Raw genomic sequence first — 23,776 nt, 5'->3', positions numbered from 1 at the left:
GGAGGGATAAATTAGGGGGTTGGGTTTGACGTATACATAGTACTATATATAAAATAGATAGGTAACAAAGACCTACTATAGTTCATAGGCTAATCAACTCAATACTGTGTAATAACCTATGTGGGAAAAGAATCTGAAAAGGAATGGATATACATATACACACACACACACACACACACACACACACACATATATATATATCTGATTTACTTTGCTGTACACCTGAAACTAACACAACTCTATAAGTCAATTACACTCCAATAAAATTTATTTTTAAAAATTTATAAAATAAAACTTTATAAAATTAGGAAAAAAGAAACATTCTGAGACTTTTTTTTTTTATATATATATTCCCACTGTACAGCAAGGGGGTCAGGTTATCCTTACATGTATACATCACAATTACATTTTTTCCCCCACCCTTTCTTCTGTTGCAACATGAGTATCTAGACAAAGTTCTCAATGCTATTCAGGAGCACCCAGATATATTCTGAGACTTCTAAGCCCAGGCCTTAAGACTGGCAGCTTCTGCTTCCTCCCTCTTGGAGCCCTTAGCTCCCCCATGAGAGTACCATGCTACCCTGCTGTAAAAAGAGGCCACAGAAGGAACACTGAGGTGTCAGACATGAGCAAAGAAGCCGCCTTGGATATCCAGCCATAGCTGCCATCTGACTGATACTGCCTGAGGCGCTCCAGATGAGACCAGCAGAGAAGCCACCCATCTTAGCCCCAGCCAACCCACAAAAATCTTAAGAAATAAAAAACTCCTTGCTGCTTTAAGCCAGCAGGTTTTGGGGTGTTTTGTTACATAGCAACAGATAAGCCAAACACAAACCACTGCAGCCAGTGAGCCATTCTCCCTGCAGGATGAAAATGATGCTCTCCTCTCTCTGGCAACTGTCAGATCCAGAACCTCAACAGCACAAAACTCCAAAATCCTCTATGAGGAATCAATCCTTTCATAAAATCCTTTAAAAAAACAAAACAAAACAAACAAACAAACAAAAAAACAAGGAATTCTGTTCATTTGAAATACCCAGAATGTTAATACTTAAAATCAAAATGAAGAGTTCCTGCTGTGGCACAATGGGATTGGCAGCATCTCGGGAGCACTGGGACGCAGGTTTGATCCCCGGCCTGACACAGTGGATTAAGGATCCAGCACTGCCATAGCTGCAGCTTAGGTCGTGACTGCGACTAGGATCTGATCCCTAGCCTGGGAACTCCATATGCCACAGGGCGGCCAAAAACGAAAAATAAATAAAATCAAAATGAAATCCATCTGAAAAGCTGTCAGCACCTCTACCAGAATACTTCAGTTACACCATTGCTTCCTAGCACTGCTTCCTCTATCTTTCCCCACCCAACATCTTTACCTTTTTCCCAGTTTCTTTTAGTCTTTCTTCTCTTGGTATCAGGTGGTTTCTCTGGCTCATAAGTGAGATTCTGTCAGAAGTGGATTTGCTATCACGCCCTCAAGCCTGCCTTTACCCAGTGATGCTAGGGTCTAGAAAATGACAACTCAGAACACCAGGTTAAATACAATTTCTCTCTCTTCACCAATTTTCCACTATCTGCCTGTCTGGCCCTCAGGTTATTAATGGAACTGACATTCCCATACAACTGACTGAGCAGGCCCAGCAGCCAGATAAGAAGGGAGCCGCTGACAGCAGCAGACGCAACCCCAGAGATAGCAGATAAGCAGACACGTCGTGGCTATTAGTTTCATCTTGGCCCGAAGAGAAGAAGCATCGCAAAATATACACAGAGAACTCAAACATTCCCAATGGACTCTTTTCCCATGAAATTAAAAATCGACACATCAAAACAGATTATTCATATCAAATGTAAATAAACATGTACGGGTAAGTGAATTCCTAACATAGCTAATTTGGATTTGAACCAAAAAGGAATGAAGACAGGCCTTAAACCTCCCCCACTCGTCCATGAATAAAATTAATAAATATTCTCCATAAGTTTTAAAAAGCACTGCTCTCCCTGCTGTATAGCACTGGGAACTGTATCTAGTCACCTGTGATGGAGCGTGATGGAGGATAATGTGAGAAAAAGAATGTGCATATAGGGAGTTCCCGTCGTGGCGCAGTGGTTAACGAATCCGACTAGGAACCATGAGGTTGCGGGTTCGGTCCCTGCCCTTGCTCAGTGGGTTAGCGATCCGGCGTTGCCGTGAGCTGTGGTGTAGGTTGCAGACGCGGCTCGGATCCCGCGTTGCTGTGGCTCTGGCGTAGGCCGGTGGCTACAGCTCCGATTCGACCCCTAGCCTGGGAACCTCCATATGCCGCGGGAGCGGCCCAAGAAATAGCAACAACGACAACAACAACAAAAGACAAAAAAAAAAAAAAAGAATGTGCATATAGATGTGCAACTGGGTCACTTTGCTGTACAGCAGAAAATTGACAGAACACCAAAAAAACCAACTATAATGGAAAAAAATTAAAATTATTAAAAAATAAAAACAACATAAAAAGTGAAATAAAAAGCAGCATTCTCCTCTGGGTCCCTGGAATTTCTCTCTGTGGCTCCCACAGCATTTCCCAATTGCTTTCCAAGTCGTACAACCAATCAGTTCCACAAGCCAAAATAATCCCTAATATACATTTAAACATTCACCACTTTTACAGTATCACATTTAAACTATTACTGCTTACTGATATTAACAGTTTTGAATATTTACTATTCCAAGTATAATCTGTTAACATAGTTCTATTGTTTCACATTGTTCAAATTAGTTCTACTTCTTGACACTACCATTAATTCTTTCAACGTATGGCATGGTCATACACTAGTTATATGCTTATTTATGTTCTCTTTTTTTTGGCCGTGCCCACAGCATGCAGAAGTTCCCCCAGCCAGGGATTGAACCCGAGCTACAACAGTGATAACACCAGATCCTTAACCACTAGATTACCAGGGAACTCCCTACTTATTTACATTCTTGATTATTAACACTGAGAATACAACACTGCAAACATTTTCTAAAACCATAGACTATATGTCACATGCATGACATGAGCTAGTGCCCCTTACAAATGATAATTCACATAAACCTCTCAAACTTCTGCAGATTTGCTTAAACTGAAAGTGTTTCTCAAGTATATAAGGAGTGTCTCTTCCCCCATAACAATAACAACAAAAATCAATATACTGTTAATTGTTAGAAGAACTAATTAAGGCACTGATTTATAAATTGTTCAAAATAGTCTGTAATTAAATAGAAGTCAAACATTAAAATTGAAGAGGGTATTTTTTTATGATTTTTATTTTTTCCATTATAGCTGGTTTACAGTGTTCTGCCAATTTTCTACTGTACAGCAAGGTGCCCCGGTTACACATGCATGTATACATTCTTTTTTCTCACATTGTCATGCTCCATCATAAGTGACTAGACACAGCAGAATCTCATTGCTTATCCATTCCAAAGGCAACAGTTTGCATCTATTAACCCCAAATTCCCAGTCCATCCCACTCCCTCCCCCTCCCACTTGGCAACCACAAGTCCGTTCTCCATGTCCATGATTTTCTTTTCTGTGGAAAGGTTCATTTGTGCCATATATTAGATTCCAGATATAAGTGATATCATATGGTATTTGTCTTTCACTTTCCGACTTGCTTTACTTAGTATGAGAGTGTCTAGTTCCATACATGTTGCTGCAAATGGCATTATTTTGTTCTTTTTTATGGCTGAGTAGTATTCCATTGTGTATATACACACCACTTCCTCTTAATCCAATCATATGTCGGTGGACATTTAGGTTATTTCCATGTATTGGCTATTGCGAATAGTGCTGCAATGAACATGCAGGTGCATGTATCTTTTTAAGGAAAGTTTTATCCAGATATATGCCCAAGAGTGGGATTGCTGGGTCATATGGTAGTTCTATGTATAGTTTTCTAAGGTACCTCCATACTGTTTTCCATAGTGGTTGTACCACTTGACATTCCCACCAACAGTGCAGGAGGGCTCCCTTTTCTCCGCACCCTCTCCAGAATTTGTCATTTGTGAACTTATTAATGATGGCCATTCTGACTGGTGTGAGGTGGTACCTCATGCTAGTTTTGATTTGCATTTCTCTAATAATCAGTGAGGTTGAGCATTTTTTTCATGTGCCTGTTGGCCATCTGCATATCTTAAAGGGGGTATCTTGTTGCAGCAGGGAGCAAAAATGTCAGAAACAACTAGAGTCAGGTCAAAATTTCCTAAAGGAGGAGTTCCCTGGTGGCTCAGTGGGCTAAGGATCCAGCATTGTCACTGCTGTGTAATGGGTTCTATCCCTAGCCTGGAAAACTTCTGCATGCTGCATATGGGACCAAAAAAAAAAAAATCCTTAAAGGAAGAGCCACAAGTTGGCCAATGTGGAACAAACTGAGCTAAAAACATAATAATGATTGTAATGATATAAACAAATCAAGTACATAAAATTTCCTGAGTTTTTAAATTCACTGATATTTAAAAAACAAATGGCTTTGGTACCTTTGGAAGTACTAGAGGACCAACTCACTGTGAAAATTAATAAATAACAAGACATTTTGGAGTTCCCATCATGGAACAGCAGAAACGAATCTGACTAGTCTCCATGAGGATGCAGGTTCAATCCCTGGCCTCACTCAGTGGATTAAGGATCCAGCGTTGCTGTGAGCTGTGGTGTAGGTTGCAGACACGTCTTGGATCCCACGTTGCTATGGCTGTGGTGTAGGCTGGCAGCTACAGCTCCAATTCAACCCCTAGCCTGGGAACCTCCATAGGCTATGGGTGAGGCCCTAAAAAACCAAAAAAATAAGTCAATTAAATAAAATAAAAATACCACAGGACATTTATGCTGTCTTTCAGCAACTTGTATCAGTATAAGCTATATGTCAGCATAATCAAGTAGTTGAGAGAAAATCCTTTTTTATAGCAAAATTTCAGCTAATAAATTCAGAAAGAAAGATAGAACTGGAAAGTAACCCATAACAATCCTTAATGAACTCATGTATCTATGCACTATATCAGTGATTGCTTAAATGATTAAAATAGTGATTTTCAACCCTAGCAACATATTTGTATTTCATGCGGAACTTTAAATACTGATGACTGACTGGGTCCCACCCCCAGAGACCCTGATGTCACTGGTCTGGGGTGTGGCCTGAGCATTTGGATTTTTTAGGCTCCCTGGGGGTGATGTGAAGGTACAGTCAAGAAAGGGCATCTATCCAGAGAAAATCATAACTCAAAAAGATAGGTGAACCCCAGTGTTCATAGCAGCACTATTTACAATAGCCAAGACATGGAAACAACCTAAATTTCCACTGACAGAGGAATGGATGAAGAATAAGTGGTACATACACAATGGAATATTACTCAGCCATAAAAAAGAACAAAATAATGCCATTTGCAGCAACACGGATGGACCTATAGATTATCATAATAAGCAAAGTAAGTCAGACAGAGGAAGGCAAATGTCATATGATATCATTTATATGTGGAATCTTAAAAAATGATACAAATGAACTTATTTACAAAACAGAAACCTACTCACAGACTTCAAAAATAAACGTATGGTTGCCAAGGGGGAAAGGTGTGGGGGGATGAATTAGGAGTTTGGGATTAACATATACACACTACTACATACAAAATAGATAATCAACAAGACCTACTGTATAAACTCTACTCCATATTTTATAATAACCTATATGGGGAAATAATCTGAAAAAGAATGAATATATATGCATAACCGAATCACTGTGCTATACACCTGAAACCAACACAACATTATAAATCATCTATATTCCAATATAAAATAAAAATTAAAAAAAAAAAGAAACAAAGAAAGAGGACCACCGCCTGTGGTAAAGCTTTGATGAGTAAGTTACAAAGGAAGGATCGTGCTTATGTATGACTGGGTCACCTTGCAGTACAGTAGAAAATTGACAGAACACTGTAAACCATGTATAACGGAAAAAATAAAAAATTTAAAAAAAGGACGGATCAGTCTGACAATAGATGAACCCAGGATCAGTCTGACAAGAGATGAACCCACTGATCAACTCTTTCAGTGGAAGGAGGACAACACAGCATCATGGTAAAGCTCTGAAATCTGTTTGGAAGAAAAACAACAGGAAGCACACAGCACTGCCCATGAAGTCTTTTTGCCAAAAGAAAATTGAAGCTGAGTCTAATCACACCTCTAGATCAAACTACCAATTTACATGAAATGTGAGGGACAGAAGAACATGTTAAAAGACAACAGTATGCATACATCAGCCAAATCAACAGTGCTAAAAATTCTACCAAATGACACAATGTCTTCAACAAATAAATGTCAAGGATAAAAGGGGAGGGGAACATTTACATTTTTTTAAAGCCTTTAAAGAAAGATCTATTAACTGCAATTTGTACACCTTGTTTGGATACCAATTTGAGGCAACCATTAAAAAAAATTTTTTTTTGAGATAATTAAAGAAAACAGGCAGGATACAGGTATTGTTGTTAATACTGTTGGGTGTGTTAAGGGCACTGTGGTTAGGTTTTTTTTAACCCTTACCTGTTGAAGATACATAATAAAATGTTTATAGTAAAACGATACCTGAGATGAGCTTGAGAATTCTGAAGTATAAAAATAGGTGGGGTACGGAGAAGATGAAATCAAAACGCAAAGATTGCTCACTGGTGAGGCTGGGAGATGAGAACCTGGGGGTTTGTGATATACGTTTTTGTGCACATTTAAAAATGTCCGTAACAAAAAGTTTAAAAATATTGAACAAAGTTAATAAACTTCAGGGAGCTCCCGTCGCAGCTCAACCAAACTAGTATCCGTGAGGACATGGGTTCGATCCCTGGGGTAAGGATCTGGCATTGCAGTGAGCTGTGGTGCAGGTCGCAGACGCGGCTCAGATCCCGTGTTGCTGTGGCTATAGTGTAGGCCGGCAGATGCAGCTCCGATTCAACGCCTGACCTGGGAACCTCCATATGCCGCAGATGCAGCCCTAAAAAGACCAAAAAAAATTAATTAATGAACTTCCATTCTCCACCCCAAAGAAATCGGTGTAATTGGCATCAGCTTTTCTCCCCCAATTTTAGTAAACTTTCATGGAGCATATGTTATTTGGTGAGGGAGAAATAAGCGGAAACATGGGGAAAATGAACATATCCTCTTAGTAAGCATTTGCTCTTTGCCAGCCACTGGACATGCAGTACTTGTTTAAATCCTCCCAAACACTCTGTGAAAACAGTAGCATATTTATTCTCCTTTCAGGGTGAGGAAACTGAGCCCCTCCCTGCAAAACTGTACATCTTGGCTATGTGTTTGGTAGAGCCATGATTGCTACTACGGTTTGCCCAGCGGCCAAAGAAGGGAAGCCAGGTTAGGTTCTGGGCAATCAAGAATCAACTAGCTGGTCACGATTCTTCCCCTGACAGAGGTCATTTCAATTCAGTAATCTATAGTTGGGGGGTAGATTTTTTCAGCTATAATAAACACTATGATGCTATTTCAAAAGTTTAGAGAAGACCAGAAAGAACTCCCTATCAAAAATGCTAAAATGGATTTTCTCCCATTTCTCATTCTCCCAATGATGGATCCTTAATTCCCACTGCTATGCCGTGAATTAAGGATCCATCATTGCCACAGCTATGGTGTAGGTTGCAGCTGCAGTTCAGATTCGATCCCTTGGCCGAGAATTTCCATATGCCATGGGTGCAGCCTTCCCCAAAATAAATAAATTAAATTAAATGGTTTTTCTCTTTCCAAGACTATAAATCAGGAAATGGACTAAAGAGAATGAGAGGATCTAAGTTACAACATGCATGAATATAGAAGACATTATGCAAAGTGAAAGAAGCCAGATACAAAAAGGTCACATACTGTATGATTCCATTTATATGAAATATCCAGAATAGGTGAATTCACAGACAGAAGGCAGATGGGCGATTGCCTGAGGCCAGGGGAAGGGAAGAAGGAGGAGTGACTAATTAACAGCAACTAAGTTTCCTTTTAGGGTGGCGACAGTGTTTTTGAACTAGATCGAGGTGGTGGTGACACACAACACTGTGAAAGAGCTCAATGCCACTGAATTGTACACTTTAAAATGCTTAATTTTAAGTTATGTGAATTTTACCTCGATTAAAAAAAAAAGGTGAAAAGGATGAGAAGCTAGGGGAGGAAAGAACTATGAAACAGAAATGGTAAAGCTCTGAAAGCTGTTTGGAAGAAAAACAACAGGATCTGGAGGCTTCCAGTTGGCTGGGAAGGAAAAGTGAGATTTCTGGTTTGGAAGTCTGGGTAGCTGGCTGTCCCCCATGGGATGATGTCATCTCCACTAAGGATAACACAGGACCTTAGAAGGAATGGGAGCCCAGTGAATGTTCAATTTCACCACGTTCCCACTTCTTTAATAGATCGATAAATCAGAAAATCAAGCAGGACCCTAAATACAGTGTAAGGGGATTACAACAAGGCATTGCTAACTGTCTCTTGATCTCCTTGCAGGCAAAATGGAGAAATCAGATGACAACTCCATGAAGTTGTTCAAAGCAGAATAACTGGACTAAAAATCCACTGGTTAGTGAACTGAAAGGCACCCAACAAAAGACCTACCACAGAGCAGGTTGTCCGTGAATCTGCTTAATAGATAAATCCAGAAGGACCCTCCAAAGAATGAACAAATACAGAGATTCCAGTTCCATTTTGTGAGCACGCTCATTAATAACCCAGAGAAACAATCAAACCACAAAGTGGATGTATCAAATTATGAATGATACCCAGGTGGAGACAGTAATTGATACACTAAATGACAGACTTAACATTTTTAAAGGTCTTTCGAGATGCCTTTCTATGGAATTAGTCCTAAATTTGGGGGGAGCATTAGGCACAAAATGTTTATCATAGTAATATCAACAACAGTACAACCTAAATACCCAACTATAGAGAAATGTTTAAGTAATCTCCTGCATAACCACTGGAAGAATATGCAATTAACAGTGAAAATTCTTTCATAAAGACCATGCAGTCATGGGAGAAATGTTTAAAATACAAAAAAGAGGAGTTCCTGTCATGGCTAAGCAGTAACAAATCTGACTAGTATCCCTGAGGACCCAGGATTGACCCCTGGCCTCATTCAGTGGGTTAAGGATCTGGCGTTGCCATGAGCTGTGGTGTAGGTAGCAAACACAGGCTCGGATCCCATGTTGCTGTGGCTGTGGTGTAGGCCGGCAGCTGCAGCTCCAACTTGATCCCTAGTCTAGGAACCTCCATATGCTGCAATGCGAGACTAAAAAGAAAATAAATAAATAAATAAACAAAAGAGGGAAAAGAAGGAATCAAATTTATATATAAGCATTATTCGAGCCTATGAAAAACCAAAAAAATGTTAGGCTGTGATAATGTTTGGGTGACAGGGCTAGTGGTGATTTTTTTTTTTTCTTTCTACCTTTCTACTCTACCTTCGAGATTTTCTTTAATAAGCATGGATTTTTGTAGCAAAAATAATAAACATACAGGAGATCCAGAAATACACACTTTTTAAAAATCAGAGGCATGACCAAAGCTAAATGGATTTTTAATAAGAATAAATGTGATGTTTGGGGATGAGGATTTAAACAAAATGCCAGGTTTAAGACTGAAGCAACAGAGCTTAACAACAGCTCCTGTGGGATTAAAAAAAAAAAAAAAAAAAAAAAAGACCTAGAAATTAACTGACTGTAAATTCATTATGAGCCAACAGTGACATGGCTGAGGGGAAAAGATAGCCATAATATAAACTTCGGATTTCTAATATAATTTGTATGCAAAACAAAGGCAGTAATAATATTCCCATTGTGCTGTGTGAGTTGGACTATATCTGGAATATTGTGTTCGACTTTGAACTTGAGCTTTAAAAAAAGATGTTGAAAACTTGGAGAGCAGCCAGCAGGATGAGGCATCAGAACCACAGCAGGGAACAGTGATTCCCACACTCTGGCTGCATCAGAATCACCCAGAGACTTGTTAGAACGCAGATTCCTGGGTCCCCGCCTAGAGTTTCTGATTCTACAGACCTGGCTGGGGCCAAGAATCTGCATTTTAAGCTAGTTTCTCAGTGATGCTGCTGCTGCTGGTCTGAAGACCACACCTAGAGACCCACTGGCACTGTGGACAAAGACACAAATGCTAAAACCAGACAGCCAGGGATTAAGTCCCAGCTCTTCCACCTATGGGCTGTGTGACCTTGAACAAGCTTGCTTGTCCTCCCCGTGCTTCAGTTTTCTCATCTATAAAATGAAACAATTTGACCACCCTCATACAGATATCATGGCACTGACCTAGTTAATATCTGTACAGCAGTTAGAACATTGAGCCTGGCATATGATGGTTGTTAATTTAACGAGGGACGCTAGAGAAGCTTTGTCTGAAATAGAAAAACATTTAAACATCTTCAAATACTGGAAGGGCTTTTCTGCATAGTTCCTGGGGACAGATTCAGAATCAGACGGTGGAAGTGACCAAGTAGAAGCCTTTGGATTGATAACAAGAAGGGCTTTTCAGCAGCTGGAGCAACAGTGGAGTGAGTGGCCTGGCTGGGTTCTGACTACCCAGTGCTCACTCCGGGCATTCCCCATGAGAGAGGGTGGACAGGGATTCATCTAGGGGGTCAGGCAGTCGCTTAATCAACGTTAGAAATACTGTCTGTATTGTATTGTTTTAGCAATAACAGCCTTGGCATGAGGGAACCCTCACCTGTAATCACCCGGAGCTCTCCAAGTCTTGGCCTCAGACCAAGAGCATCGCCAAGAACTTGTCAGATAAATACATTCCCAGGCTCCCCTCTCGAGCTACCGACTCAGAAACCCTAGGGGTGAGGCCTGGCAATCTACGGTCCCAGTGCACCTCAAGTGTGAGAACCAACCACCTACAGCACTGTCCACAATGAAATTTCCCTGAGGCTCTATCCCGAACACCACAAATTCATTCAAGTAACCTTATTCCAATAAGGTATGGGGTATAATATGCCTCTGCTAAGTATTTGCAGCCAACTTCCTCTTACACCAAATACTTGCTTTTGTGTTTAAAAAGCATATCACAAAAATAACACTGATTTCTACAAAACAAGAAAATCAAAATCCACAGAGAAAAGTAATGTATTTCTCCCCCACCCCACCCCACCCCCGCCCCCTCTTGGTAGAGGCTACTATTAACTGCCCTGCAGGGGTCGGGAGTGTGGTGAGGAGGGCAGTGTTGTAATGAGAAGCATCAAAGAGCCTGAAGGGTGGGAGGGGGCCTCAGAAACCATGGTCGTATGTCACCTACCTTCATAACCCAGAGGAAAACACAATGACCCAGACACACAGAACCTCACTTCCCAGCTCCCTCCTCTCATCAGCCAGCGTGGCCCAAATCTCCCCTCCCGCACAGGACAGCAGTTTGGAAGAAAGAGACAACACACTTGGAGAGTCTTTCTCATGCTCCGGGTGCTCTTCTAAATACTTTATGTATATTAACTCCTCATAACAAATCACGGAGATAGACATTAATTGCCCCATTTTACAGATGTGAAAACAGAGGGTCCAAAAGGTTAAGTAATTTCCAAAGGCTCATAGAGCTAATAAGGAGTAGACATTGGCTCGGAGCCTAGGCAGTCTTTCTCCAGAGTCTGCAAGCTCCTGTACTGGATTTCCGGTTGGGTTCAGTGAGGGGTGCGGGGGGAGGAGAAACAAGTGTGAAGACCACTGCCTTGGCCCCTCTGTGTGTGAGAGAGAAGGATGGAGAGACACGGAGCCAGAGAGTGCCAGAAGCTCAAGATGGCAGCAAACAAGAGCCAGAGATCCAGAGCGAGTGGGGAGGGGGGAGCCCACGAAATACTGTACATGCTATTTTGTCCGTCCCGGGTCCCCACCGGAGCAGATGCCGGAAGCAGGGTAACTGTATTCTTGAGCACTTCCACAAAGAGGCTTGCATCTGGCTGGCCTTGCCCTTGAATCTGTGGCAAGGGCCAGAGACAGTTTGACAAAAGCCCTTCCCTTTCTTTTCTTCTACCAAGCAATTCAAAAGAAACCCGTGAGATGAAGCAGGAGTGAAAGTACCAAGGGAAAGCGACAGCTTGATGCAAAGTTGTTGCGATTTATAAATAAGGAAGGGCCAGAAGAAGACACACCCACAGGCTGCAAGGACAAGGGCTGTGACAGGAAGAGAGAGGAGGCAGAGTGAGCACGCCCCAGGTCAGGTGGCCCCACACAGGGTGTTTGGGCTCTTTAAAGGCTTCCTCCTCTAGACCCCCAGCACCACTCTGTGTCTCCATCACATTCATTAACACTTCTCCTCGTCTTCCCGGAATCCACGTCATTGCTGTGCTCTCCTAGAAGTGCGAAAAACCCTGCAGAAAAGGGAGTGCAACTGATCATCTCTGAATCCACAGGCCCGAGTCCAGCACCTGGCACACTGTTGGTTCTGGAAATGTTTGTGGCATTGAATTTGCTGAAGTGGTACTAGCACCCAGATGCAGTGAAATGCCTTGTCACCTTAAGGAGAAGAAGGACAGCCAAAGTGCACACCCCATAGGCTACATCCTAGCTGGGGTGCCCCCAGGTACAGATCCCAAGACAAGGACTGGAGTGTGAACAGTTCAACTTGGGCATGAAAGCAACACCAAACGGGGGGCTAGGGTTAGGGAAGCGAGTGGAGAAAGGCAGTCAAAAAAGGGTTTCTTAGGAGCCAGCTGTCCGGGTGAACTCCTGGAGCCTACCACACTGAGGAAGCTTCGGCAGCCTATGCAGAACACACTCAGGGAGGAGGGGGCTAGGGCAACTCCCATCAGTCACCAGGTTGTGCTTATCCCCCAGACCTTCGGGCCCTCTCTGTGAGTGGCATAGCGTGCGCCAGTGGGAAGAGAAAGCTCTTGGGGAAAACGCAGGTGCTGGCAGCTGCAAGTCAGACAGGTATGCAGTGAAATGGTAACGGCAAGGGTGAGACCCACCCCCAGCTCACCAGGTCCTGAAAATTTGCATCTCTAATGAGTCCCCACATGAGGCTGCTGCTGGTGCTCTAGAAGCACACCCTGAGAATCCCTGAGCTCGGATGTGGGCAGGACACCCACAAGGTTGGTACGGACTGGATGTGTGGGGCAAATCCAATACCTAGGTTTGGGCAGAGCTTAAGGAAAATCCAGTGACACCTCAAAGTATGCCTCTTTGACAGAGAAATTTATTTTGACCTAAAGGCAACTGAGAAGCAGCGGGTACAGAAAAAGCTCCTGCCCTCCCCCAAGGTGCCTAAAAGCAGGACCTAAATTTTCAAAGTTGTTCCTCCTCCCTACTCTACCAGGAAGGACGTAAGTGAATCACTGAGAACTTTAGACTCTACAGGCCTGGAGACACCACCAGAGGGATCCACATAACAAGCGCTACTAACTAGTCTGTGTCTATAATCGGTTTCCCGTATATTTACATTTCCCCCATCTGCCACCCTTGGAAGACGAAAACCGCTTTCCCTTTTTCTTCCCATTTTTCTATAAATTTATTGCCTTTTGTTGTAGATGACAAACAGGCCTGAGTTCCAAGCCACTTCTCTGAGTAACTCATTTATTTCTCTGAGTTTCTCTCACATGTGTATGAGACATCCATGTTAATAAACTTCTGTTTTTCCCTTGTTAATCTATCTTTTGTTTCCTGGACCCCAGTTAAGAACTTACAAGGATGAAACGAAAGGTTATTTTTCCTCCCCACCAGAGACAAAGCCAAAAAGCTAAGCTGGACTTCTGGTTATTCTGCTTGGCCCTCTGTAGGGACACTCTTCTCGCCACACCCAAAGCATGTGCCTGGGAGTCATATGCTCGTGGAGATGAAGCCATGAGTCAGACTTGCTGGGAGCTCTCTGTATCTGTTACGGCCAAGGTTAAGGCCACTCACAGCATCCTGAGGATGCTGCCTTCCTAGGAGTTCCATCAGGGTCTTTTCCTCTGGCCTGGAAAACAAAGGTCCAGGGGCAAAGAGCACAAACAAATATTTCATAAGGATCCAGTTTTTTTGTTTGTTTGTTTGCTTTTTAGGGCCACACCCGCAGCATGTGGAAGTTCCCAGCCTAGGGGTCAAATCAGAGCTACGGCTGCTGGTCTATGCCACAGCCACAGCAACCCAGGATCCCTGCTGCATCTGCAACCTACACCACAGCTCATGGCAACACCAGATCCTTGACCCATTGAGCGAGGCCAGGGATCAAACCCAAGACCTCATGGGTACTAGTCAGGTTCGTTTCCACTGAGCCACAACAGCAACTCCAAGGATTCAGCTTTTGGCTACAGAACTGAATCCAGCTGGGTACCAGCCGAGTTCCTCCTAGTCTGACACAGAGCGTAAGCCTGGCTCCTGCCACCAGAGCAACCCAAGGCAGTGCTGCGTCCCTTCCCACTAGGCCTCACAATCATTATGTAGTGTAGTGACCTTGAGATCCTCCTACTCTGTTATGGAAAAAGGCAAATCTTCCAGAAGACACCTCCCAAAATAATTTGTATCACTTACACTCATTCAACAGCTATGATAGCTGGGAAAAATAATAGGCTTCCTGTCCTTTGCTGCTTGTTTATAATAAGAGCATATGCTTGCAGGGAACACAGAATCCTAAACCAAAAATGATGCTGATTTCCCCATGCTAAATTTCCAGTTGAAACCTACACTGCTGGTTTCACAATATAAAACCACTCATGACCTCCTGGGACACGAGAGGAGAAAGGCAAGGAGATAGAGGTAACAAATTTACCCTTTATTCACAGGAACAGATGCATCCTTATTTATCTTTGATGGTGATCACCCATAGCAAAGAGCACCACGGAGCCATATCCCCACATTCCATTCTGAGACCAGAGTAACCAACACAAAAGCCAAGGTATTGGACCTTAGCTCACTGCAGGTATCTGGACCCTCCCAGTCCAGGAGGCAGGTCACTTGGGAATGCTGAGGACGAGAGCCCTTAGGAGGCACTGTAACTAGCTGCAGTCCAGAGCCTGACAGTGAGGGAAAGAAAAGCTTCTCCCCCTCACAAATCGGAACATTTTTCCAGCTTTCCCAATGGGTTGCCAAGTGACTCAGCACTGGCCCAGTGTGGGCACTATTATTGATGAGAAATCTTCTGCCTGGGTGATATACTGCACCCAACACATGCCCAAAGAACAGTGCCAAGTCATACCAGGAAGAGCCGGCAAATTATTCACCTCCACTTCGAATGCAGGCAAATCCTGTCTTAATGCAGGGGCTACTTAGTATCAGAAAGACAAAGCCCTAAGATAGCCAGAGATTTCCATCTACGATTCAAGGAATTATTAGGCAGAGCCTCTCCTTTCTTGTTGACTATTAAAAGGCAATCAAATCGAGGACAGCACAGAAAAAGGGCAAGAAAAAATAATAATTTTTCAAAAAACAACCCCATGGCAGAAAGCTGCATAAAAGCCTTCAGCACCCTAAATGCTGTCTTTGTGAGTGCTACGAGCTCCACCCAGAGGTCATTTCTAGATCTGCAAGTTCATTCAATTTGGCAAAAGAAAATCTGTATCTTCTGGGGTCCAGGGCCCCAATGGCTTTGGAGAACTGCTAGAAATTCTTGGACAACATTCCCTCATTCTTGTCTTTCATGAAAGGAGCTGCTCTGAACTCTGAAATGCAAGATATACTCAGGGAACCTGGTGAGATCCAGCAGAACAACTACCTTTGATATCTGCACCTGTCAAGGAACTAGTTTGAGTTCCTGGCAGGTTGAACTCAGCTCAAAGACAGCAGAGTGTTCAAAGAGTACTTTTAGAAGAAAAAGTGAGGGCTCTCATTGAAATAAAATATAAGACTGGAGAGCAACTCAGGAGTAAAGAAGAAGGTGTCTAATATTAGAAGGACTGGGAATAATCCTCCTTCAAGAAGGACCCATGGCTACTTGCCTAGAAGGCACCCACTCCCTTAGACAACCCGGAAGATCCACCTAAGGCGATCGCCAGCCACACTCTCCAAAGACCTGAACAGAGTCCTCAGAGTATGCCTCTGGTATTCACCCATTCGTAACACGCACACGCCCCTCACCACTCCACCCCACCCTCCACATCCGCGGCCCTCAGTCCACAAGGATTCAGGCTAGAGTCAAGAGCCCCCAGTGTACTGGGCTCTTAACTGCCTGGCGCAAGACATGCTCTGTTCCAGATACTATAAGCCAGCCCCGCAAATAAAACGAAGCCTTCAAAACAACAAAGACAATGACAGTATGTTGGTGCGGAGTGGTTCATCCACCATCTGGAGAGCTTCTCATCGCAGCTCTTGCGCTCCTGCCTTCATCAGCTTAAGCTGTATGTGACTTACGAAAGCTTTGACAGACTCTCAAGGGGGAAGAAAAAAATAGAACTTCCCCTTTGTCTTCCTCCAACACCCCCACTCCCTGCCACCCAAGTTCTTTCTTCGCTTTAAACATGGAACAGCCTTTTCATGTCTATTGACATAAATATCTACGGCAATGTTTATGCATCTCGGGAGTATTAAAGCTCTGGAAAATATCCATGCTAAACCTCTGCAAATTCCCATTTCAACAAGGCTAAGCACTGTTGCCCTCTTTTTTTTTTTTAATAGACTTTATTGTTTAGAGCAGTTTCAGGTTCACAGCAAAACTGAGAAGAACGTACAGAGTTTCTACAGACCTCTGGCCCCCACACATGCACAATGTCCCCATTACCTATACCCCCCACCAGAGTGGGACATAGGTTACAAATGATGAACCTACAGTGACACACTGTTAGCACCTCAAGTCCACAGATTACCTCAGGTTCACTCTTGATGTTGGACACATATATAACAATATGTATATAACAATATGTATCATACAGAGGAGCTTCCCTGCTCTGAAAATCCTCTCCCTTTTTGTTTCTTGACCGTTGGGCAAAAATACTTGTGCTCAGCATGACTCAGTATGAGCCTAAGTAATGCTCCTGAGGTCTGCCTAGGGACATGAATCACCAAGGAGACTGTTTAAAATCACAAATGTTCAGACTGCACCCTCATTCCACTAAATCAGACCTTGCCAGGGAGAGGCCCAGAAAGCTATAGTTGGTCCACGCATCCTTGGTGATTGCTATGATCAGGAAATTTTCAAAAACACCTCTCTAAAGAAGGAATGTTCCCAACTTCAGCCTCCCAACTGTAGAACAACAACAAAGTCTATCAAGAATGTAGAAGGTACAGAGTTCCCATTGTGGCACAGCAGAAACAAATCCGATTAGTATCCATGAGGATGAGGGTTAGATCCCTTGCTCGGTGGGTTAGGGATCCAGCGTTGCTATGACCTGTGGTGGAGGTCACAGACTTGGCTCGGATCCCTCACTGCTGTGGTTATGGCTGTGGCCTGCAGCTATAGTTCCAATTCAACCCCTATCCTGGGAACTTCCATATGCTGTAGGTGTGGCTCTAAGAAGCAAAAAAAAAAAAAAAAAAATGCAGCAGGTAGGGAACCCTCCTACACTGTTGGTGAGAATGTAAACTGGTACAACCACTATGGAAAACAGTATGGAGGTACCTCAAAACTAAATAGAGAACTACCATATCATCTAGCAATCCCACTCCTGGGCACATACCTGGACAAAAGTACAAATCAAAAATATACATGCATCCCTATGTTCACTGCAGCACTATTCACAATAGCCAAGATATGGAAACAACCTAAATGCCCATCGACAGATGAAGGGATTAAGAAGATATGGTACATATATACAATGAAATACTTCTCAGCCATAAAAAGAATGAAATAATGCCACTTGCAGCAACATGTATGGAACTAGAAACTCTCATACTAAGTGAAGTAAGTCAGAAAGACAAATACCATGTGCTATCACTTATATGTGGAACCTAAAATATGGCACAAATGAACCTATCTACAAAACAGAAACAGACTCACAGACATAGAGAACAGACTTGTGGTTGTCGAGAGGGAGGGAGTAGGATGGACAGGGAGTTTGGGGTTAGTAGATGCAAGCTATTACATTTAGAATGGATAGGCAATGAGGTCCTACTGTATAGCACAGGGAACTATATCCAGTCTCTTAGGATGAAGCATGATAGAAAATAATATAAGAAAGGGAAAGTACATATATGTACGACTGGGTCACTTTGCTGTACAGCAGAAACTGACACACCACTGTAAATCAACTATACCTTAATTTAAAAAAAAAAAGAATGTAGCAGGTGTTTCCTACCCACATGACATCTAGCTCCATCAGAACCCCTAGGGTTCAAGAAAGGTCTCATTCTTTATTATTTTTTTTTTTTTGTCTTTTTTTTTGCCATTTCTTGGGCCACTCCTGCGGCATATGGAGGTTCCCAGGCTAGGGGTTGAATCGGAGCTGTAGCCACCAGCCTACACCAGAGCCACAGCAACACTGGATCCGAGCCGATCCACAGCTCACGGCAACACCGGATCCTTAACCCACTGAGCAAGGCCAGGGACCGAACCCGCAACTTCATGGTTCCTAGGCAGATTCGTTAACCACTGAGCCACGACGGGAACTCCCCATTCTTTATTTTTAAACGCCAAGGCTACTAATACTTTTCTCACTTATTCCCTTATCTTGTTGCATAGTACTAGAAAGTTTTAAGAGGCCTAGCAAGTCTCCACTTCTATTATGAAACTTTTTTACTCCTACACAATGGTCTACTATTGGTCTACAGTTTAGAAGCACTCTATTTGGATCCTTGGTGCAAAATGATGGGAAGATCTGTTTGATTACAGGAAAGGATTTGCCTGAGGACATTAGCACACATCATGCACAGAGCAGAAGGACACACAGCCATTATCGGTTCTTCTTTTTTGCACCTTGAGGGCTCTTCTGCCAGCTGCTCCCCCTGGCTCCCCACTGCTCTGCATTCTGCCATAGCCCATGATGGTTTAATGGTGAAATTCACTGGGCAGTAAGCCATGTGGCTCTTACAGGCAGCAATTAGGAGAGAAGGAAAGGCTGAATTACAAGGTGTTTGCAAATGCAGTTTGCAAAAGAAAAAGCCCAATCTTATTTTCTCTTACCTCCTGTTAATAAAATCTATGGATTCATCCCAAAGCAGACACCTAACTCTAGGGTCACTCGGAGTCAACAGCTCAGTCAATATAAAAATCTACTACATGGTCAATGTAGAACATGAAAATACATTAAATCAAATAGCATATTTTTTTCACCAAAAGGAATCCTTACCTTTTCTTTGGCTTTCCTTTTTGTCCCTGCATCCATCCACTCATTTTCTTTCTCCAGCATGTCAATAAAGGCCCATCGAACACCCTCGATCAATTCCTCCATCTATAAGAAAATACCCAAAGAAGCAGGTCAAAGCCAAGAAGCTTCAGAAAAGGTTTCCTAGGCCATGATAAACAGCCCAATGCTAAACAGGGTGAGAAACAGACTCCTTTCAGCTTGGCTCTCTGCTCTGGTAATATTTCTTTTCCCAGGAAAACACCTTTTTTCCTCTATTGCTAGAAGAAACTCATCATTTCTTTCCTTGAGAATAATTCGATGGGCCAGCTGTAAAAAGATTATATGGGGAAAGCAATTTGCCATAGGTTATGACTAATAACTTACCTGTAGCTACTAAATTAGCCCCCTCTTGTCAAGGTTGCAACTAGATTCAATAGGCCAATAAGGGTTTGAGAGAAACAAGCAAAGGCATGGGCTGAATACTGCAGACAGCACTGCAGAAGCAAGTGAACAGCTGACAGAGATACTGTTAATAGAGAAACAGGCGGAGGGAGCCAGTGCCCCAAAGGACACTTCCCCAACATCAAGATTTGTGTCAGGATGCCAGTTCTCTCCAATTAAGTGCCAGTGGTTAATCTACAAGCTTGGCCATTCTGTCATCTTCCTACTCTCCTCTCTCCTCCCTGACAGCTCAGAAAAGTATCAGGTTATTTCAAATCTAAAATGGTAGGTCTAAAGGAGGCTCCCCAGAAAGGTTGTTTCAAAGTGGTTCAACAGCGAGACCATCACCCAGTGATGATGTGTTTGACCTGGCTGTTCTTCCAGTATTTGCGGGTCAGCGTAGTGGACCAGGGGGGAGAGAAATGCTAACACGTAACTTCAGAAGCCCACATGGAGCAGTCCGGGAGGCCCTGCCTGTCTTTGGGTGCAAACCAAGGGAAATTCCATTCTCCTACAGAGATGCTTCCGTTTTCCTAACGGGACATTCAAGAAAGAATAAAATACTAGTTTTGGCACCAGAATGAAAATTTTCATTTGCGATTATGGGGTTGTAAATCCATTTTTAGCATTAATTCTAGAAGGAAAGAAGTTGAGATGTTTCCTTGGTTCTATAATGAATTGTCGGCACGAAGCTCAAAATAATTTTTTCTGTTTAATAAGTTTTCAGCTATGTTTTCAGTTCAATAACAGTTGTAAGGGAATGAGAGCTGTAAATCAGTGGGCTGGGTTCCATCGTATGTAAATAAGAACAAACAGCAGATGGAAGGGGGGTACTTCACAGCTATTTCTTCCCAACTTAGTAAAAACATTCAGAAAAAAGAAATCTCAACTTGACATTGGGGCATGATAAAGACATTATAAATAATAGAGAGCAAAGGTCCTTTAAAATCATTAAGTCACTGGTTTTCAACCTTGTCTGTACCCTGGGGTCTTTTTTGTGGGTGTGGAGAGCTTTAAACAATGCTTATGTCACTGTTGCAGAGGGAGGCTGAGCACTGGTAGGTTTCAAAGCAGCCCAGGTGATTCTGAAGTGCAGCAGGATGAAGACTCACTGGCCTAAGTGAGGACACTCATTTTACAGATAAGGAAATTAAGAGCCAAGAGAGTCCATGATCCATTTCCGCTCTTACGACTAGGAAAGGTCAGAGCCAGGATGTGACCACAGGGCTAAATGAGCGTTGTGAGCTCAGAATGTCCAGGAGTAACACAGGTGTTCCTCATAAATGAGAAGAAAATGCCTGGAAAGGAGAAAACTGAGAGAGATGCAGCGGTGACCATTTCGAACAGAAAACCCACAGAAGGAGGGTGCTAAAACAAGGAAATCCTCAGGGACTGGATCTTTAGGCTGCACAGTCACCAACACCTCTAAGTATTTAGGACACCCCTGTAGGGGAAAAAAACATTTGCCACTCTAAAATATGTCTCCTTGGCATAATGATTGTTTTAAGCTGGTTATTTTCTGAGAAAGAGTAGAAAAAGGGATCTGAAAAGCAAGTGGGAGAGGCCCTGTAGTAAGAAACATCTCCATTTGTAAGATGTCTTCCTCTCAGGACCTGGAAGAAGAGGGTGACCTGGAAGAGAAATCTCTAGAAACTCAATGCAGAAGGCACTGACATAAATCTGCATCACAATCACCCTCCTTTACTGTCCTTTTCCTGGCCCATAAATAATTCTCCTTACCCCCATCTTCTTTTGTCTTTTGCTGAAGATGGTATATAAGACGAGGGCTCTGGCCACTGGTTGCTCAGTTTTCCTGGGTGTCTCTCATGTCTACATGTTATTTAACTTTGTCTGATTCTCTCCTATTAATCTGTCTCATGTCGATTTAATTCTTAAACCAACCAGAAGAACTTAGAAGGGTAAAAGAAAATTTCTTCTTCCCCACCACCACCCTGCAGCAACACACATCAGCCAGCCCATCACCTTCACACAAAAAGAGAAGCATTATCTTCCCAAACTAAGCAGGGCAATAGGGATGGAAGGAAATGGGTGCATTAATTTGCAAGAGAGTCAGTGAGCAAATCAATGGAACCAGGTGATTAACTTTAGGTGGGGAGGTGAGGAAGAGTGGGAATAGTCAGGTTAATTCCCAGGCTATAGGCACAAGCAACTGGGTGGATACTGCCATTTCTTTTCTCTTTCTCTCTTTCTTTTTGCATTTTTAACAATTGAGGAATAACTGACACACATTATATTAAATTCAGGCGCACAAATAATCATTTGATATTTGTATACATTATGAAATGATCGCCACAGTAAGTCTAATAACATCTATCCCTATGTTACCGCTCACAAGGTCGTGTGCCTGATGGAGTGAAGCCAAACAATGCAGAATTTCAGCGTTTAGAGCAGAGGAAGGTCTATAGCAGGGCCAAGCAAGGATATTGGGTGGCTTGTGCTCAAAAAACCCAAACTCTTCCATGGTTTGGGGGTAGAAGGGTTTATAGGCAATGTTTGGGGTGAGGGCTGCAGGGGATGTGACTTTCTTCTGATTGGCTGGGGGTGAGGTCTAGCAGGATAGTGCTTTAGGAAACTTGTACTGAGCCTGAAATTACCATCCCCATCCCTGGGGAGGGAGGTGTTCAGTTCCTGTAGAAAAGCTCAGAGATACTGTTACGAATATTCCTGGAGGAAGGACCAGGACGTGCCCAAGGCTGCACTACTGATCTTCCTTTGTTTCTGCATCCCCTCCCTTCCCTGATGAGAAAATGTTCTTATCTGCCCTTTGGAACTCAAGGAAGGTCAAGGAGGTATATGTCTGTCCTTTTCCTACAACGGAGAAATGGGGGAATAAAAAGATTTGTACCAGGGAGGGCCCCAGAGAGTCTTGCTCCATTTCAATCACACGTAGTTACAGGATTTTTTCTTTCCCTTGCGCTGTGAATGTTTAAAATCTAGTCTCTTAGCAATTTTTGAAACTGAGCAGGACCCTGTGTGGTCCCTGGGCATAGAAGCCTTTCTATGTCCCCTGTTTCTTACAGGGGAATAGAGTTCAGTCTCCATGACCTTCCCTGAGTTCCAAAGGTCAGGTTTAAACAGTTGCTAATCAGGGAGGGGAAGGGATACAGAGACCAGGGAGGAGCAGTCAAGAAACAACAATGCAGGAAGTTCCTGTTGTGGCTCAGCAGTAGTGAGCCTGACCGGTACCCATGAGGATGCGGGTTCAATCTCTGGCCTCACTCAGTGCATTAAGGATCCCGCATTGCCATGAGCTGTAGTACAGGTTGCAGCCAGCAGCTGCAGTTCCATTCCAATTTGACCCCTAGCCTGGGAACTTCCATATGCCACAGGTATAGCCCTAAAAAGCAAAAAATAATAATAATAATAAATAAAGATGAAGGACGATGAATAAAAATCATATTTAAAAAAAAAAAAAAAAGAAAGAAACAATAGTGCAGCCTTGGGGCAGGGTCCTGGTTTCCCCTCAAGGGATACACATAACGTATCTTTGAGCTCCTCTTCAGAATTAAGCCCCCACCAAAAGGAAGATGTTAACTACTTGATGGAGTGTTCTTCATTCCAGAGAGAAGGTCACAGATTGATAATCTCAAGAACCACAGAAGCTCCTCAGGAGACTACCTGAGGCCAGACTGAAGGAACACAGGCCCTGTACACACCCTGATCCTTATCAGCAACCCTGCCCTTGAACCACTGCTATAAAACTCCTCACCAAATCCTCCCCAGGCGGGACACACAGCTTTTTGAAGGCATGAGCCGGCTGTGTCCCCCTTTGCCTGGAAAAGCAATAAAGCTATTCTTTTTTCCATCACCCAAAACTCTGAAATTCAATTCGGTGTCGGTGTACAAAGGCCAGATTTCAGCAACACTTTCAAACATGCAATACAGTATTATAGTTACCATTTTCTAAAGACTCAGCATGTTGGAAGAGAAAGAGGGCTTAAGTCAGAGGCCATATCTCACTGGGAAGTGCAGATAGCAAGTCTGGACAACTCGGTCAAAGAGTCTGTCTATGAAACAGAAAAAGCAAAGGCAGGGTACACATGGATAAAGGCTTAAAAGCGGGTTCTGAGGGTTTGGGGTTTGGGTTGTGAGCATTCTCTGTTGCTGCTACTGTTGTGGTGGAAGTTGACCATCTGAGAGATTTGAC

General features: G+C 43.0%; 1 protein-coding gene across 24 annotated transcripts in view; it reads right to left on the bottom strand.

Moving 5' to 3' along the window:
• PHEX (phosphate regulating endopeptidase X-linked) overlaps positions 1-23,776 on the bottom strand; it is a 242,618-nt gene that overhangs the window by 97,487 nt on the left and 121,355 nt on the right. For 17 of the 24 annotated variants that reach the window (XR_014834519.1, XM_085006096.1, XM_085006095.1 and 14 more), the window contains one exon: positions 19,171-19,272. Coding sequence is in view for 23 of the 24 variants with exons in the window: in XM_085006096.1 (XP_084862222.1) it covers positions 19,171-19,272 (102 nt within the window). In the remaining variant the exon portion in view is untranslated. Of the gene's footprint in view, positions 1-3,684; positions 4,780-11,428; positions 12,346-19,170; positions 19,273-23,776 lie in introns of those variants that run through there. The other 7 variants (XM_085006108.1, XM_085006107.1, XM_085006105.1 and 4 more) reach the window with 2 other exon arrangements.

This window comes from Sus scrofa, chromosome X, assembly GCF_054392235.1.
Source record: "Sus scrofa isolate SSC_HxYL_T2T_F1_AM1 chromosome X, Sscrofa_HxYL_maternal_Yorkshire_Landrace_v2.0, whole genome shotgun sequence".
Lineage (NCBI taxonomy): Eukaryota > Metazoa > Chordata > Mammalia > Artiodactyla > Suidae > Sus > Sus scrofa.
This window is presented reverse-complemented; position numbering and strand designations above follow the sequence as displayed.